This window comes from Lutjanus erythropterus, chromosome 10 (genome assembly GCF_056507025.1).
Source record: "Lutjanus erythropterus isolate fLutEry1 chromosome 10, fLutEry1.hap2, whole genome shotgun sequence".
NCBI lineage: Eukaryota > Metazoa > Chordata > Actinopteri > Lutjaniformes > Lutjanidae > Lutjanus > Lutjanus erythropterus.
This window is the reverse complement of record NC_139326.1, coordinates 4652111-4670579: the sequence shown is the minus strand read 5'-3', so window position 1 is coordinate 4670579 and position 18469 is coordinate 4652111. Positions and strand designations below refer to the sequence as shown.

Sequence of the window (18469 nt, the reverse complement as noted above, 5' to 3'; positions counted from 1 at the left end):
ATCTCAGAGAGTGTGTAGAAGCAGTGGGGGGGGGGACAACTACTTTCAGATGCCATGTTGACCTGCCTGCACAGGGGCACGCCTCTGCTGCCAGATTGCTTCCTCATGTTTTCACTCAACCTTGTCAATCTGGTTTTAACCTCAAGCCCCCCTCGTATGCCCTCCCTGCTCATCCCTCCTCCTCTTTCTCCCCCAGTCCACCTTTCCAGAAGCTGGAGGACTGGTTTGAAGCTCTGTCCCTCAACCAGGAGCTGGGGATCCCCCTGCCAGCAGAACTGGATGAACTGCACCAGAGTCTGAGTCGACTCCACTGGCCTAAAGACCTGTCCCCAGCCTCAAGCACAGATCAGCCATCAACTCCGACAGCGGCCTCTCCAGACTCATCCAGCACGACAGACAATGGCACCTAGGGCCCGAGCCTCTTGTTTTTTCTTTTGTGACCCCTCTGAACTGCTGCACTAATACTGTGGATGAGAAGAAGAGGAAAACTGCATTGAACCCGAGCCATTTTAGAACTGGATAACCTGAGGTAGCTGGACCGATCTCCCTGTGAGTGCCAATGAACTGCAATGAGTGGAAAGACGCATTTCAAAACGACAAGTGTTAGTTACTAATTTTTTTTTACACTACTCAGCCTCCATTCAACACACAAACACGGGGGTTGTACTAATGTTTACTGTGTATAAAGGCAACATGCAACTTTTCTCTGTCAGACGACGAGCATCTTTTTAAGGTGGAAAACAACACGTGACAGCAGTTTTGTTTTTCTGGTTCTCAACTTGTTTAGCATGTGTGGAATGTACAGATCAGTTCTTGCCCAGAGGAGGACTCACTTCACCACAGCAGCAAAGAAAACAAAGATGCTTCACAGGCGAAGAGAACAGAGGGCAGGGCTTCAAGAAAACAGGTGTGACTTAAAGGGACAGTACACGAGTGGGACTTTATGAGGTACTTAACCATAATCAGTATTTTACCTACAGTAGATGGTACACTACAAGTTTGGAAAAGCAGCAGGAGTAGGCATAGAAGCTGTTGTACACACCAAATGAAAGCTCTCTCCAATCCAAACAAACTCCACAGGCAAAATCAGTCATTTTACCTTGCAGAACAAGGGAATTCCCTGTGTACCACTGTTTGTTTGTGTTGTCGTGAGACTGAAGCATCTAAAAAGGTTAGTCCAGATTCACTAATGCCACACAATAACGCAAACAAACTAACAGATGGAGGCAGCAGTGGACCAGCGAGTGACGTGTTCTGCGAGGTAAACTGACTGTTTACATCGAAGGAGTCTGGCGGCTTTAGAGAGACAGATATTTGACTCATTTAACGGCAGTTTCCCATTGGGGAAAAAAAGGCTCTCTGGTGGCAAGGTAAAGTGGTGAAAATAGGGCTGGGTATCACCTTGACTTCCTGGATGAAACTTTTTTCAATACCATTTTTTACAAAATGACAGTTGCATTACACATTACAGAACAAATCTTTAGTTTTATTTTTAAGCTCCATTCAAAGCAGCTTCACAACATAAACCTATTAACCACAGTGTGGTTAAACTGAAGTTGTCTGTTTCCACTCTTTAGTTTTATGTTCCAGCACCTTCAGGCATTTTCCCTTTCAAAGCAGTTTTACAACATTTAAAATAAACCACAACTTTACTGATCAAGTATTGGGTCCACAGCAGCACATTGCTTAGCTTTCTACACCAGTACTTCCTGCTTCTCCAAACTGGCAAGTGCCAATCATCTTCTGTAGGTAATACACTGACTATGCATAAATATCTCATACAACACCATTTCAAAAAAATCAAACTATCCCTTTAAGGCAGCAGTGGGAGCAAAACACACACTGACCCCAAATAGTTTCATCACCCTGAGATTTGACACAAGACGGCGAAGGAATGTTTGGATTTTTTTTTTTTCATACATGCGCCACTGATCTAATATTTGACGAGACAAATACAAGTATGAACTGTACTTTGTTGTCTAATGATTTGAATTCATTTCTCAGAACAATGAATGGACCCTGTTTTCATGTTTTCCACACTCGCATTTTGTTCCAAGTTTCTCAAAAACAGACCAGAAGCTCTTTACTGATATTTGTCAGACGTAGTCATGCAATAGTTGAACAAAACAAGTTGCTTTGTACAGAAGAACTGGATTTTTTTTTTTCTTAAGCAGTGTATATAATTATGTACATAGTTTTACGCCTCTAATTGGATGTTGTTTTCTAATGGGAACTCTAGATTTGTAGATTTTCAGACATTTCGTCAATGGTGGACGTTTTTGCCTTTTTGCTATCATCATGCAAGGTACTGACGACCAGTTGTAACCACTATTATTTATATCACTGTAGTGTTTCATAAATAAACCCTCTGAAAGTTGGCTTTTTGTTGTCATTCTGCTATTTTGCCTGTCAGTGTGTCGACCCGGATCCTGGGCTTTGACGGGTTTAAAATTGAAAAACATTTGTTGGTCTGTTGGTCAGACAACAGCCAGTTGAAGATTTCATGTTTGACTCTTGCTAATGTTCACATTTTATGCCATAAATGATAAATATGCTTAATGACGAAATCTGAAATTGTTAAAAAAAAAAAAAAAAAAAGTCACTTGCAGCCATAAAGAGGGAATAAGTAGGAGCTGTGAAGTGTGTTCGAGGACACAAAAATAAAGAGAATAAAAGAAGGTATGGGCAGAGGGTGGGGTCTTTGTGGATGCAGGGGCTGCCACACACTTCTGGTGATGATCAGGAGGGATTATTATGTTGATGCAGTTTTGGGGGGAAAAATCCTGCATACTTTGCCTATAATAATATTTTAATTTTCTGTATTTGCATTTACTGTAGTAGCAGTGTACTATTTAAGTCTTGAGCTTAAAAGTTTGTGTCTCATATCCAGAGTGTGTCACAGAGTGTTAATGCTGAACATCCAGGGATCCAAACTTCCTTTTAACAGGTTGTTTTTCTTCTTTAGCCGTCAGAGTTCCTTTGCTCTTACAAGGCTCTTCCTGATGTATTATTTTAACCTTAACCTTTAACTGCCAACAGAGGGAGCTGGTGCAAAGAGTTCCCACTGTGAACAAACCCTGAACAACAAGACACTTGAGGCTGCTGTATTATTTTGCTCCAGTGGGGGTAAAAATCCCTCTGGGTGGGTAATTTTAAACATACACATTACGTAAGATCACACTGACTGTGTTTGAAGTTTTATTTCAGTCTCAGCAGTGAAAATATGCATTCATACAAATACAAGTACTAAAGTCAAACGCCGAACAGTATTTTGAACACGTTGCTTATATGAAGAAAATTACAACCAGCACACAGACGCTTGAAGTGATGGAGCAGCAGTAACAAAAATATTACCAGTGATGTGGATCCAGTAATAATCACAAAACAAGATCATCATCATGGAGTGACAAACAAACACACTGGGAAGTAACGGTGCCTCGTGTGTAACAAACTGAAAGTCTTCTGTGTACGATGGTTTCTATTCTCAGGCAGGTGATTTCTAAATGTCTTCTTCAATCAGTAGTTCTACTTCATAAGATGCAAAAAAAGAAAAAGAAATGGCCCCTGAATACAAACATACAGCAGGTAACCATGTACATGCATTCATGTTTTTGAATGTATTTCTGAATGAACCACACCAAACTTTGGACTGTTTCTATTCTATTTCCACTGCTGTCTCTACCATGAAGCATGTTTTAATCTAAGCACCAGAGGCCGTAATACAGAAACTTCCCATCTTAAGTCTTAATCTTTTAACTTTATAAATCCTGTCTTATCTCAGGTTAGGAAATCCTAAATACTCAGTCCAGCACCAACTTTTATTTCTGCAACTACGCAACCAACGCTACTTTCCTCATCTTGCAGAGCTGAACAACTTTGTAAAAATAGTTTTTTAAGGATACTGAAATACTGAAGTCATAGCTACTGTTAGGTAGTTGGTAAGTTAGCTGCTACTACAGGTGGAAAAGTGAAAGTTATGAGAGCTTAATGATAGTCCAAGAGTTTATTTTGGAAGTTATGATGCTTGTGTAACACATTTTCAATCTTAAATTAGGATAGGAACCATAATTTAGGAACTATTCATCAGGTCCTAATCCTAATTACCATGCTTACCAAACCAAGATCGGACCTGCAAGTTAGGAAGTGTCTGTGTTACGGCCCTTCAGCACGCTCGCTGTCCTGCTCTGCACGGACAGACTCTTTCTTTTCCCGATGCCATCTGTTGTGTGTCATGGCAGTGCTATTCTGTCCTGAGGACTAACTACTGTCTCTCATGCTTCCTGAGAGCGCTCTGTATATTTCCTGTCACTCCTTAACCTGTGGAAGAAAAGGGCAAGTCCTCTTTCGTGTCTGCCAATGACCGCCACCACGCGTTGTAACCGCACCGGCCCTGTCAGTCGAGTACAAAGAGAAAAGCACAACAAAAAAATAACCCGGGAAAAGATAAACAAATACATTCAGAAGTATCATGCTAAGGCAGTTTCCCCTGTCTTTAGTGGGCCTGTTTTACATCATTTTTCCCTCATCCTGTCTCAGTCAGAGGAGGACTATTTTTGGACACTCATCTGTGTCACCAGTGTGTCTCCAAGACAAAACAGTCTTTATACAAACACGTTGCTTGTCCACATCTTTGTCGGCACAGCCAGCGGGTCAAATACAAAAAAAACCTCAAATAAAAAATTCACATCTCGTCATTCATCATGTAACCAATCAAGCAACTTCTCCACGTGGAAACATATTAAAAAAACAAAAGCTGATAAACATCCCCCATTCAAAACACCTTCTCTTTATAAAGAACTGGTTTCATCACACGCAATTATAAACACTGGCTAGTCAACCTTAATTCGACTAGATATGCATACTGTTATTTAAGGGGGGGCAGCCCATGACCTCTTGGCTATCAAACGTATCAAATATGAATATTAAAGACTTCAAGATATATCTCAAAGATTGCCCTTAATGGTTTCTAGTTGTCAAGACTGTGTCCATTGTGCGTCAGCTTATCTTGTTTGTGCCTCCGGTGTATAAAAACCAAAGCAAAGGGGACACAAAGGACACAGCGTTCAGTTCAAGTCTTTGGAGCGAACACTGCTCCCCTACTCCTTTTAAAACAGAGGTTACTCAGGGAGGCAGAGAGGAGAAATGAAACCGGGAGTGTTTTGGTCCACGAAAGCATTTTTCACAGTCCCATTTGAGGACGGGGGCGTGCCTGCTCATGCTCCGGGGGTGCCGGCCTGCTGGCCCATGAGAGGGTCCCCGCCCTCCACGCCCTCCTGGACGGGGGTCGTCTCGTGCTCCGCCGTGATCACGATGGTGTTCTCGTCCACCAGCTCGCAGGTGGGGTTGGAGAAAGCCGACAGGGGCAGGGTGATCCTCTGCATCTCGCGCTCGTACACTCGCTGCTCGTGCTGCTTCTTTAGGTCACGACCCCTAAACACAAGCACGCAACAGATATTCATTAGGCCATGACAAGTCTGGAGTTAGCGCTCAAAATCACAAGAGTAGTGGCAGAGTGCAGGTCTCCACGGTGGAATAGATGGTGAAGCACCTACTGCAATGACTGCAAGTTAATATGACAAACTTGCCTGATCAAGACAAATAACAGTTACAAAGCAACATAATCATTCATTCATTTGGAGTCATTTCTTGTGGAGGGTGACACGCAGGTGGATTTTCACTCCTGTCCTATCCCAGTCCCACAAAAATACTCCTCTCCCACCCCATTGAAAAAAAAAACATGTTATGAGAATGGTGAGAGTGAACCAAAATGGGACGGTTGTGGACTGTTGCTGCCATTAAATGTCAAAGAAAGAAGACGAATGCCCGGAAGAGCGACACATTGAAGATGCTGACATGTATAAAAACAATGACAGTCGTGTATGGAAGTATTGTGCATTCCAGGCAGATCATCAGGGATTAATAAATAATTTGCAAAAACCAGCACACAAATGGAATCAAGCTTTTCAGAGGAAAGTAGGAAACAAACCTACTAAACCAACTTACTAACTTACCAAAGCACCTCAAAGACAGATGGTGAGTGAGTTTCAATTCATGTTAGCATTACACTAATTATGCATCTGAAGTTTTATCCTTGTTGTTGTTAAAATAATATTGATTATAGTCGCTTCAGTTATTCCTCTGAGCTAAAAAAAAAAAAATTATTAGCATTAATTTAGCAATCAGTGTTACATCATAATAAAAGTGTTTATTATAGTGATACCTTAAGTACTAGAAGCTGATACTATATGCTGAACCATTTTTGGGGGCCACCCAAGCTAAATATTCTTGATAAAGGGCTTCAGATAACATACTGTATAGATAACAGAGCCTGCTATAATAAGTGCCTGGTCTGCAGCAAACACAAGGGACAGATGGCGACAGGGAACAGAGAGCTGACAAGCTGGCAAGGAGTTGATCTCCTCCAGGGCAGCGCAGTTCTGGGAAGCAACACAAGGCTGCTTTCTACTGATCTGCAGCCAAAACACAGCAATAGCCTACTGTATGCTCTCAGGCTGAAAACACTTCCTACCTGCCTGCTTCCCTGCAGCATGTTGTGCAATGCTGCTCTGCTCTGAAACACTGTGTTTCGCCACCTGTTTTCCACACTGGGGTGTGGTTCGAGTCTATTTCAAGCTGCTTTTTCTCACATTTCCTAGAAACCTTTTTGTTTTCTTGCTGAGAATCACTAAAGAAGATTAACACAACACCAGCAGCTAGTTAGCTTAGCACAAAGACTGACAGAGAATAAGCATATTTTCCCAAAATGACAAAGTTAAAGTTTGCTGTCATACATGAAAATACTCTCCAGTGATTAATATTTTATTTAAGATGGTTTGCTCATGTAAAAAGTTAAAACAGAGAAACACATCTACCCCTTTACTGACAAATTCTGGATCTGACTTCATGTCCTGAAACATGAGAGAGATGCGGTCCTACATATTTGAGCCTCAGTCAGACCCAGACCTAGATTAGGAGCCTGCAGCACATGTATCAGAATGATAAATGTAGGTAGCCTCTTCTATTTGCCTGTTGTTTGTGAGCTTGTAGCTGGCAGTGGGTGACACAGCTAATGCTAACTTTCACTCTGTGTGCTGACGAGTCAGGTTTCTTCTTTGCCTGCATTTGCGCATTAGACAACAATTGGCTTTCAGATTTGTTGTGCAACAAATCTAGTTTGTCCGAGGCGTTTGAGTCTCAGATTTTAGGAAAGAGGACAGACGTTAATTAATTCTGCCTGAATGAACTTAATTTTTTTCTGATTATTAAGTAAACTAAAATGTCCTATATTGTTTTCCTGATGAGAGGAAATAAAACAATTAAATAACCTTTTAACTCTTTGATTTATAAAGTATTTAAACATGTATATGTTTTCAATAACACATCAAGATAATATGAGGTGACGCAGTTTGTCATTTTTAAAAAGTGGGTCACCAGGAAAAAAGTTTGTGAGACACTGTTTTAGGGGAGATAATCATAAGAAAAATGCATTTTGGAGTGGAGGGGATCTTTAAACAGGAATGACAGGTTGTTAAAGGGTTCCTGAGATTTTTAAAGGCTCACTGCAGAGCCTCAAGCTCAGGGGGCTTTTTGCAGTGTTCGACTGCTCGTGGGTGGGAGGCCTGCTGGGGATCAGTGTCCTTGCCAGCGCTCGACCTACACCTGGTTGGTCAGGAGCCTGTTCCCACTGGGGGTGTAGTATGACCCTCTGAGTGCATTACACTCCTCTAGCCAGAGAGAACAGGGTCAGCGTGGTCGTCTACAGCCACTCCCTGCCAGTTGAGGGCAGTTGGAAGTTGCATGCTTGCCACACAACTATCACATTACTGGAGGTGATGTCACTGTACACTGCGGGCGGATATAAAGCCTCTGACATAACGTGCTGCTCCTCCTTATTAATAATCACCTCCTAAAAATAGAAAACAAAGACAGAGGCACTGCTAATCAGATCTGAGAGGCAAACACGGATCTGTGCGGGCATTTTGTGCTGTGCCAAAGGGAATCCGAGTCCCCTCTTTCACAACGCTGGGTACGTCATTTCGCTTATTACATAACTGCAACAAATGTGAAGCAGGCTTCTCCATTCAATCCAACCCCTCCAGAATGCTTAAAATAGCAGGCAGGCATTTTATTTCGCGCGATGTTCCTCTCCACATGTTCTGTCGTGGTTGTCGTTGTGATAAAAGCTTTAAAATGGCTGCATTACGTCCAGGTTGCAGCAGCAGAGAGCATCATTGGGGAATGTGAACAACAGCTGATGCCCTACACTCAAGAGACCACTGACACGCACGTTATCATGTGTGTTTGACTAATGCAGGCATTTCTCCTGCACATCTTCAAGCTATCGACAACACAAATGTATGTGTCACAGGAAACAGGAAGTCACAACAATAACGCAGCACACTTCGGCTTCATGTCACAGTTACAGTGGATGCAGACAATGTAATAATGGAAAGTGAAAACCCCCCTTCAAACAGAAAAATAAGTAAATGCTCTACAATGGGTCCTCTTCTATAAAACCCCTCTAATGCAGCAGCTGCAACTAAGGATTATTTTCATTATTACTAATCTGCCTATTATTTTCATGATTAATTAATCAATTGCTTAGTCTACAAAATGTAGAGAAAATGTGAAAAATTAAATAATTTTCCAGAGCCCAGAGTGATGTCTTTGAGTTGCTTCTTTTGTGAAACCAACAACCCAAAGACTCTTTATTTACCGTCATAAATGACAAAAAAAACCATCAAATCCTAACATTAATTAATCGATCAATAGTTGCAGCTCTAATACTGACCCAAAGGATTGATAATATTGTTGTGATTTAGATACAGACCTCTTATAGAAGTAGCCAAATGTGATGCCTACTCCAAGAATAATTATGATCGCCATCATGAGGATGCCAATGACGTAGCCTGAAAAACAAAAGGATAACATAAAAGGTTAAAAACTGAACATACAAATACAAGCAGAGATATTTAGATCATGGAGTAATGGATGACTTATAACTAAGATAATTTAAAATCAATTAAAAAAGGCTCAAGAAACAAGCCGTTAATTCAAACTGCAGCCACCACCATTTTCAGAGTAATAAAATCCACAGCATACCAAGCGTGCCCAGGTCCTTCTTCTTCTTGGGCGCTGTGCGCACTCGCTGGCTGATTCCCATCACAGGCTGCATGGCAGCTACTTCTCCCTGAGACGGACCGGACCGGGCCGGCTGAAAGCTCTCTGTGGAAGGAGTGGTTCCTGCCGGGACGAGGGCCTCCTCAGCCTCTGCAGAATCCACAGTGGATTCTTGTTCTGAAGACACAATCAAACAATGGCAGAGTCCAATGAGCTGTCAGTAGACCACAAATCACATCAAAGTACACCGTCAGAGACTTTGCAGTGTCTCTCTGCTTAAATTGATGACGAGGAACTTTCATATTGTGCCTCTCTGATTGTTTCCACCCAGTTTTGGCAACAAAGGCTGGGAGACTGTCCTCAGTCTCTACCGGGTGAAACCTTTAGGGACGGACTTGTGAGTCTTCTTTTTAACTGGCAAACCTTCCGCTTTGCCTTGGAAAATGTAAACATGGGCTCATCCGGTCTGCATGCCATAGATTATTTCAAGGAGAATGCGATCCAGTGGCAGGCAGTAAAAATCACTACATAAAAATAACCACTATTCTCACAGATGGCCTCACTCGCTTATGTAGGTCATAAAGGCCTCGAGGCATCAGTATTAACTTTAGATTCTTTCATAACCAGTTAAAACCTCCTTGCAGTACATTTAATATCTGGGTATGTATTAGACCACTGTGGGTTATGTTGAAAATCACTGAGCAGGACTCCTTTATGGCAGCTTTATTTTTGGATTTTTATATGATGTTTTGGCATTGGCATGATTTCTACTGTAATTTGTCAGTAAATGAATTTGGTCATTTAGCCCCAAACAATTTTTCAACACATTTACATCTCCTATTATCAATTGACATTCTCTTTTACTAAAGATCGACTAATGTGTTTTTTATAAGGGCCAATAACGACCGAAACTGATACACATTCACAGTAAAAATGAAAATCATAGTGTCAAATTTAGAATAACTATTTTCTCCTACTTAATACTTCCACTCCGAACACCCACTCAAGTGTTTTTAGTCATTCTGGCTGATTACACCTCGGCTCAGGTGGACGATAGGCTGGAGCTTTGATGGGGATTTATTAGGTCACAAATCTCATCTACCAATAAGAATGATGAAGGTGTAATTTGTCCCGCCCTCAATTTCAGTCTACATTTGCCCACACAGTCCTGAGATTTACTGAAAACACCTGTGTGGGTGTTCACAGGCTTTAACACAAAGCGTAACTCAACTATTATGAACAATGATGATGTATTATATCTTACCCAGCAGTATGTTAAGTACCTTAATCAACAATCAGATGTTGCTGTGGGCGGGACATTTCGCAGGCAAAGATTAATTTTATTGGCCATCCGATTAAGAAACAACAATTCCAGTAATTGTAAATATACTGAGTATCAGAGCCAATGATCAGTCGACCCATAATTTTTACCTTTGTGTTCATTCAGGGACACTAAATAGAACGAGCTCTATAAACATTAACCCTTTGATACCCTTTGACTTTGATACACTACAAGAATTCATACTTAATATTTATATGCATATTAGTTTATCTGATTTATAATTATCTGCACAGTATCTAATGCTTATTACTGTTGTTGTGTTGTATAATGTGTGGAGACTCTTGTTGTGATAATGCACTTTAACTTGACTTGACTCGACGTGCATCATCTCAACTGTGTGGTTTCTAATTACTGCTGGTCCAATAACATTATTGCCAGGACCTTCTCTCCAGCCTGACACGGCTCTATTGTTGCTGTGGGAACATAAATGAGTTCAAGGATTGGCTCTGCAGCCAGCGCATGTTTTTTTTTTTTTTTAAATGTACCAGATGTAAACAGGCTCTGCATGCTCGACTCTGTTTCAGGAAGGGGAGGAAGGTTCAGCTGCGGATGTAAACATCTGCTCTTTAACTCTTTTTTTTTTTTCCATGTCCCCTTTGCAAGTTGTTGTTTATGAACTCCGCTGAAGTTAAAGGGCATGAAGTCATAAACTTGAGCAGCCAATTAGAAGCTGTCTCCAAGGTAAAGGCCGTTCCTCTCTGCCAATGAGCTCAGGTCGGGGCGTGGTCAACGGCTTCCTGCAAACTGAACTTTCTGACATGTGACTGCAGGGCTTTGTTAATGTGTGAGTTAGGTTGAAGGAAACAAAGGGCAAAGACGGGACGATTCACAGTGGCTTAACACTGACCAACTGACCTACTACATACTAATACTGTTATGTGGAAAAACACATGTGTATTGTCAGTAATCCATCTCTGAACGCTGACCTACACATGTTTTATTCTTTTAAAACTTTTTGGCTGACCCACCAAAGTTAACAAATTTGGCAGCATCCACTCTCATCAAGCGCCCCGTCTCTTTATTTGTGGTGACTAATTGGAACATTTGCATAGCTACAAAAATCTCACCTCATTATTTTGCTCAAGCAAAGCCCACTTTTTAAAATAATGAGAGCCTTGCAGGGAAGAGAAAGTAATTGGCAGCACTGGCAGCATCAAGAGAGCACGGTCTGAAAAATCTCACAGAGCCTTCTGAGAAAAAAGAAAAGCTGCAAATTCAGTTTGTTTTGTGGAATATGCACATTTATTTTTGCCAGGTTTGACTTTTGCAGATGAGATTCTGCCAGTTTTTCTACAAATATGCATTTAGTAAAGTGTGTTGCGGCTGAACGATAAGGCAGTCAATATTAAAGCTGCAGCTAACAATTATTTTCATTGTCAACTAATCTGACGGTCCTTTTCTTGATTAATCAAATAGTTGTTTGGTCTATAAAAGTTCAGAGAATGGTGAAAAAAGGGTTGACGTCCTCAAATGTCTGGTTTTGTCCACAATCCAAAGATATTCAGTTTACTGTCACAGAGGACTCAACAAACTAGATAATATTCACATTGGAGAAGCAGGATTCAGAAAATTATGACTTTTTTCCCTTAAAAAATTTACAACAACAAATTGTTGATACTGATAATGACATTTTTAAAGACCTAGTTTTGAGAAAGACCAGGAGAAAAAAGGTTGATTCCAAGAGAAAAAAGGTTGAATTTAACCAATAGAGCCTGATCGATATATGAGATGATAGAAGATATTAGCAGCTATATCAGTACTGACATATGTTTCCTGATATGCACTGATATGAAAACTTTTTTTAACAGAACATGATGCAGATGGTATTTATTTGTCAGCTTTATAGGCAGCATTTTATGTATATCTGATCCTTTATCTTAATTCAAGATCAATTTATATATTTATTTTGCTCTATTTGGTTTATTTATAACTACTCCTGAAAGTGTTCACCACTTTTGAGTGATCGCTACAAAAACATGTGTTTATGTATTTTACTATGTATTAAGAACACTGGTGGATATATCACTATCATAATTTTTTTACTTCCTAAAATCAGTATCGGCTTCTGCCCCAGATATCCAGTATCAGTTGAGTCCTACTGAATGCAACCACTTTATTAATGGTAGTGTGTTCATGGTGGTTTTATCGCCCAGGCCTGTGTGTGTACAGTATTTACCTACCTTTGCATGTGTCGATTGTGCAGAACTGTCTCTGGACCGTCCCATCTGGGCCAGCAATGTAGCACCACGGCCTCTCAGAGGAGTCTGGGTTTCGGCAGTAATTGTGATCTCCAACACCTACGGGAGGAATGACAAAAAAAACACACATCTGTTACCGAAATGGAAACACATAGGTCTGTCTGTGTCTCTCTAACCGTCTGTCTGTCCTGCCGTGAGGGTAAACCGCTGGATTCATGAATCATTAACACCACTTCATCACAGCACAATGAACAGGCCACCATGAGCACAAAGAAAGGAAACAGCAGCCAGTGAATAAAAGGAGCCATTTAACACAATAAATAGACAAATCAGTGGTGCAGTTCGGGCTGATAACACAATTCAATTAAGATTAGTTGCAAAACTGTTTACAGCTACAATGATTAGTTGATTGTTGTTTCATTTGCTGGATTCAGCTTCTTAAATGTGAGAGTTTGCTGCTTTTCTTTGTCATTTATGACAATACATGAGGAGTCTTTGGGTTTTAGAGTGTTGGATAAAATAAACAATTTGAAGCATCACTTTTGGCTCTGGGACATTGCAATAGACCGAACAATTAATCGAATAATTGTAAAAAATAAGTTAGTTGCAGCCATAATCCTGTGATGAGCTGTGTCTCTTGTGCCAACATCTCAACGAAGATGTTGGGGTTTGTTTTCCTGTGAGGAAACTGTTGTAGATTTCCACATCTGTGATATTTTTCAATCCTCAGCGTGTCCCCAACAGCAGAAAACAAGAGAGGAATCCCAACATCATCTTTTACTTATAGAAATACATCTGAATATAACTTATTTACCTGTCTGTGAGTCAGGGTGGATGTTAACATCATAGTCTCGAGTGGTGTTGGTCCAGTTTAGACAGGTCAGACCTGAGGAGGAGCTCTGTTCTTCCCCTCTGTACTCCACACCACTGGATCTCATGCAGTCTGACAATATCAACACAACATGTGGGCACAGTACAGTGATTGTGCAATCAATAAAACATGATTATTATTATCATGCATGCAATATGACGGAAATCAGGTTCAGTTTTTTTTATATAATAAATGACCTATTAAATACAAGAAAACATTGTATCACGTTAAAAAGGTAAAAGTTACCTTTCTGACTTCCATTTGACGCACTGCTCTCCACAATCACCACGCTGAGAAAAACAACGTGCAGAGAGAAGAACATTTTGCAGAGCTGACGGGCGGAGTTCACCGACAACATGGTGCCTTTTCTCTAAAGAATAAAAATGAAAATGAAAAATTAAAAAACAGGTATAAAATGGACGAAGAGCCTGTGCTGAACGTGCATCAGACACACTGCTCCTGTCTGCTGGAGTCCCAGCCCTTGTTTTTGTCAGAGACGAGCTCAGCTTTTTTCGTAAACAAGCCTTCAGTGGGAGGAGTAGGAGGAGGAGGAGGAGGATGAGGAGGAGGAGGAGGAGGTGGAGGAGCTGCCCTTTGCAGCACAAACCTCAAGGTCCTAAAGCCTCACCATGTACACACACACACACACACAGAGGAGAAGGAGCTGAAAAACAGGCTGGCTTTTTGGAGAAACACATCATCAGAACAGTCAAAGAGTTCATTCACATTTTTATTCAAGCTGCAAACACTTACTTCTGTAATCCATCCACAAACTTTAGCCTACTTTTTCTTTTCCATTCTTTTTCTTTTTTCTTTTCACAGTTTCTGTGGTTTATGCTAAAAACTGTCAGAGAAAACAAACAGATATCATCACTAAAATGTGTCAAGAACTCAGATATCAGTGCTAAAAATCAGAAAGAAACCAATTAATATCAATGCTACAAATGGTAAGGAACCCAGATATCAATACTAAAATTTGAAAAGAACCCAGATTTCAATGCTTAAAAAGGGTTAAGAACTATCAATAACAATCTTAAAGAATGCAGATATCAGTGCTAAAAATGTTTAGGAGCACTTTATGCTAAGGAACCCTGATGTCAATGCAAAAAACCATAAAGAAGAAACCCAGATATGAGCGGTGGAAATCATAAAGAACTCAGATATTGATGCTAAAAATAGTAAAGAAACCACATAAACCTTAAAATTGTCAGAAACCACATATTAGTGTTAAAGAACTTAAGGAACCCAAATATCAAAGTTCCAAAATCCAGATATCATTACTAAAAATCCTCAAGAACCCAGACATTAACATTAAAATCATAAAGATATTAATGCTAAAAACTGTAAAGAACTCAGATGTTTGCTTCTATCCTCCAGCCTCAGATTTGATCCTACTTTTTCTTTTCCACGGTTATTACATTGTCTGTGATTTCCTATAAATAGCTGATCTGTTTTCATTTCCATCTTATCTGGCTCTGAGTGCTTGGTGCATCAGTCCAAACCTTCTCTTCCTGCTGCTCCCCAGGCTTCCACCCCATGAGGCCTGTTTTTCCACTGGTCACAAGACGACTCCACACAGAAATAAAGGACAGCTGCCAATAGTATTTGCCTCTATCTGCCCGTGCACAGAGAGCTGTTTACTGAAGAGCGCAGAGAGGCCCTGACTGACTGTGTCATTGTTGGCTGACTGGTAAAGAGGGCAGCCAAACGCCTGAGTCAGTCAATGTGCACTAAGCCACTTTTCAAACAGATGCTCACCCAGTTTTCAGGCAATTACTAGAGTAAACACACAGCATCTGTCCAGCACTCTCCATCACTCTCTGTCCAATCAGGGTTACAGGGGGCATGAGAAACCCAGAATGCACTGGGTGAAACTACAGCTTTAAAGGGATGAGCCAGCTAATATCTGCACTGTCCCGCAAAGACAGAGAGCAGAACTTTTCAAAACCTTTCCAAATCCTGAGCTGAAGTTAAATTATTTCAGTGAAGTCCAGAGTTGGGTGTCATTTCACCAATTTAATTGGTAACTTTTTTTTTATCAGGAGTGGAAGCACCAGCAACTAGTGATTTTTTGCATTATTGATTAATCGTGTCTATAAAATGTCAAACAAATGAAAAAATGCTCATCACTAATCTTCAAATGGGCTCCTTTGTTCAACCACCCGTCCAAAACCCAAAGACTCTTCTTTAATATCATAAATGACAAAGAAAAGCAGCAAATCTTCACATTTAAGAAGCTGGAACCAGCAAATATTTGACATTTTTGCTTGAAAAATGACTGCGACAATTAATAAATTCTGAAAATAGTTGGCAACTATTCACTTGACTGATGGTCGCAGCTCCATCTGTGATGTGGTTGAGGTTTTATACATTCAAAATACTGAAACTCTGTGCCATCATTAAAAATATGCCAAAAAGACCAAACCTGCATTTTGCTAGTCCATTACTTAAAGTGAGCAATACTTGTAGGGAGAGTAATGCAGTGGCATTCTGGGGGATTTCAAGCTTTGCAAAAACCTTTAGAAAATGAAAGTAGCATTGACTGTATGAAAAATAATGCTGCTGCAGAATAACATCCTGAACAGTTCCCTTTATTGTACTCAAGAGATATTTTTTAAAAAATATCAAAATGTACAATGAAATCTTTCTACAACAATTTCATATAAGATTGTCACTGTTGTTTCACTGGTAGACTGAAAACATTTGACATTTTTGAACCTGAGGAACTCAGATGGATCCACTGGCTACTTCAGTGGAAAAATACTCCCAGTGCTGCGCACACACACACACACACACACACACACACACACACACACACACACACACACACACACACACACACACACACACACACACACACATCTGCATGCATGTACACACACATACACATCCAATAACAGTGGATCTACCTTCTTGGCCTTGTTCCCTGTTGCCATAGTTAATCATTTCATTACCAGGAGGACACAGGCTCACTGAGAGACTCTGCCCTCTCAGTAACAATAGCAAAGGCTTTTAATAAGCCAGATGGTCATTTTTCAGTTTTATACACATGTTGCCTTCAGGAAACCTCCAACCTTGCTTGTAAATTCGCTTCTCAGACGGTTTTCAAGGTCGAGGCAGAGGGCAGAAGACAGAATATTGCACACATTACTCTGCTGGATGGATAAAAAGTCAAACAGCTATGTCTTTTCATTAAAATAAAGCCTGTTTTCAGGCATTTTGACAAGCTGCCACGTGTTTTTCTTGCTTTCATCTTGAAGTAGAGCAAAGTTCAACCCCTGTTTGTACTGTAAAGAGTCTGTGCTGTGAAGCTTTGTCTTAAATGACTTGTAAAACTAAAACATATGGGTTTGTTTTTGATCAATAATTGCATACTATAGGTGTCAGACGGGCACAGTTCAAACTTTGTGAGAATTCTTGATATGACAGTTCAAGGTTTTTCCCAAAATTTTGATGTCAGTTTTGCCCATAACTTTCATTATCCAGCATTGCCTTGGTGTGTGCGTCACGTTCTGCCACAGAGTACGTCATGAACATGAAAGCCACCACCTGTAGCTTCCTCTGAGGCGCGTGTTAATCTCAGAGCTCCACACACCAGGTGTTCATGTTGGAATGAGTCGTAGGGAAATATATTGCATAATCTTAATGTATGAATCATTAATACAAGCTGTTGCATATTCTGGATGCTCACAAGCACAATGCTTCATGCATAAACAATAGAAACGTTGTAGATGTGCATGAGACATAAAGTAAAAAACATGAATCTGTTGGTTTGATCAAGGTTTCTGCATGTTTCAAGACTTTTAACACCATTATAAATGAAATCTGAGACTTATTTCATGTCAGTTCTGGCAAAAAGTAAAGTTTCAGCGATGTTAAATGAAAGATACTCCTCACCAATGTCTTCATTGCACAGGAGTTGCAGGACTTAACTTCTGCGCAGAGTAGGTCCATGTTAGTTTTATTTTGTTGATACAGCCTTTGCAATACATTTTTCCCCCCAAAACACAAGTAAAAGCGAGACTGAAGTTAATGCAACTCTATAGAAGTAACAATAACTTCATCATTTAATTTTTATACCTATTCTAAGGCCTAACAATAAAGGACTATTTGAAAGTTTTTAAGGATCTGATAACTTAGTTGTTTAGATCCTGAGAATTTAATCACCTCTAACAGCACCATATCAAAAGTACAACAATCAAAACCTCCACGAACATTTAATTAACAGCCTAATGAGGTCAACTATAGCATGTACAAACTCTTTCATGTCAGTGTTTGTCTTCTGCTGAGAGCCGCCCATCTCAAACAACGGCAGAGGCCTGTGTGATGATGTAAGACTGCTCGAGTGTGTGGTCCGTTGCGGAGCAACTGATGGCTCTCTATCAGATCCAGTCAATCATCCTCAGCCCTCATGTGGTTGGAAAATGGACACTTATCCAGGCAGAAGCCCTCTAATGGAGCATTAAACCGTACACTATATTCCCCCGCTGGGCACCAAACAGATGATTTCTCTCGATGCTGCTGCTGCTGCATTACATCACTGCATCAGTCTGCAGCCTGATACTGCCGCTGATGAGACTTGACAAACAAACTGGAGCTCTGGGAGTGAGAATGAGCATATTGTTTAAGGTAATCATAAAGACAGACCTGAGTGTGACCAGACATCCCGTCCCAACTGTCCCAAATCCTGTCCTGTTTGTCCTGAATATTAACCGATATAGTCCTGTAATAGATCATATGAACGACGTATGAATCAGTGAAAAATATTAGGATGAAAATAAAATATGTAAGAGCATCATTAATGTGTTTTCACTTGTTTATTGCACTGATCAGCCCATCATAAATAACGGTTTGCTGATGTCATCCTTCCTGTTTTAAACCAGATGACAGAGAGTGTAGGTGGGAGGAATCTGTGATAAAAAAAAAAAAATCTAAAAA

General features: G+C 40.4%; 2 protein-coding genes across 2 annotated transcripts in view; one reads left to right on the top strand and one right to left on the bottom strand.

Annotated features, from left to right (window-relative positions):
* The window catches only part of limk2 (LIM domain kinase 2), a 28170-nt gene extending 25792 nt beyond the window's left edge, over positions 1 to 2378 (top strand). The window contains exon 16 of the mRNA XM_084727926.1: positions 197 to 2378. Within this exon, the coding sequence (XP_084584052.1) occupies positions 197 to 410 (214 nt within the window). The 3' untranslated portion in view covers positions 411 to 2378. The remainder of the gene's footprint in view (positions 1 to 196) is intronic.
* Positions 2379 to 3834: 1456 nt separating this feature from the next.
* Positions 3835 to 14038, bottom strand: pik3ip1 (phosphoinositide-3-kinase interacting protein 1). The gene is made up of 6 exons (XM_084727925.1): positions 13778 to 14038; positions 13475 to 13603; positions 12643 to 12759; positions 9103 to 9297; positions 8831 to 8909; positions 3835 to 5430 (listed from the first exon to the last, which is right to left on the bottom strand). Exons 1-6 carry the CDS (start codon positions 13887 to 13889, stop codon positions 5214 to 5216), a joined length of 849 nt encoding a protein of 282 aa, XP_084584051.1. The 5' UTR covers positions 13890 to 14038; the 3' UTR covers positions 3835 to 5213.
* Between the last annotated feature and the right edge of the window lie 4431 nt (positions 14039 to 18469).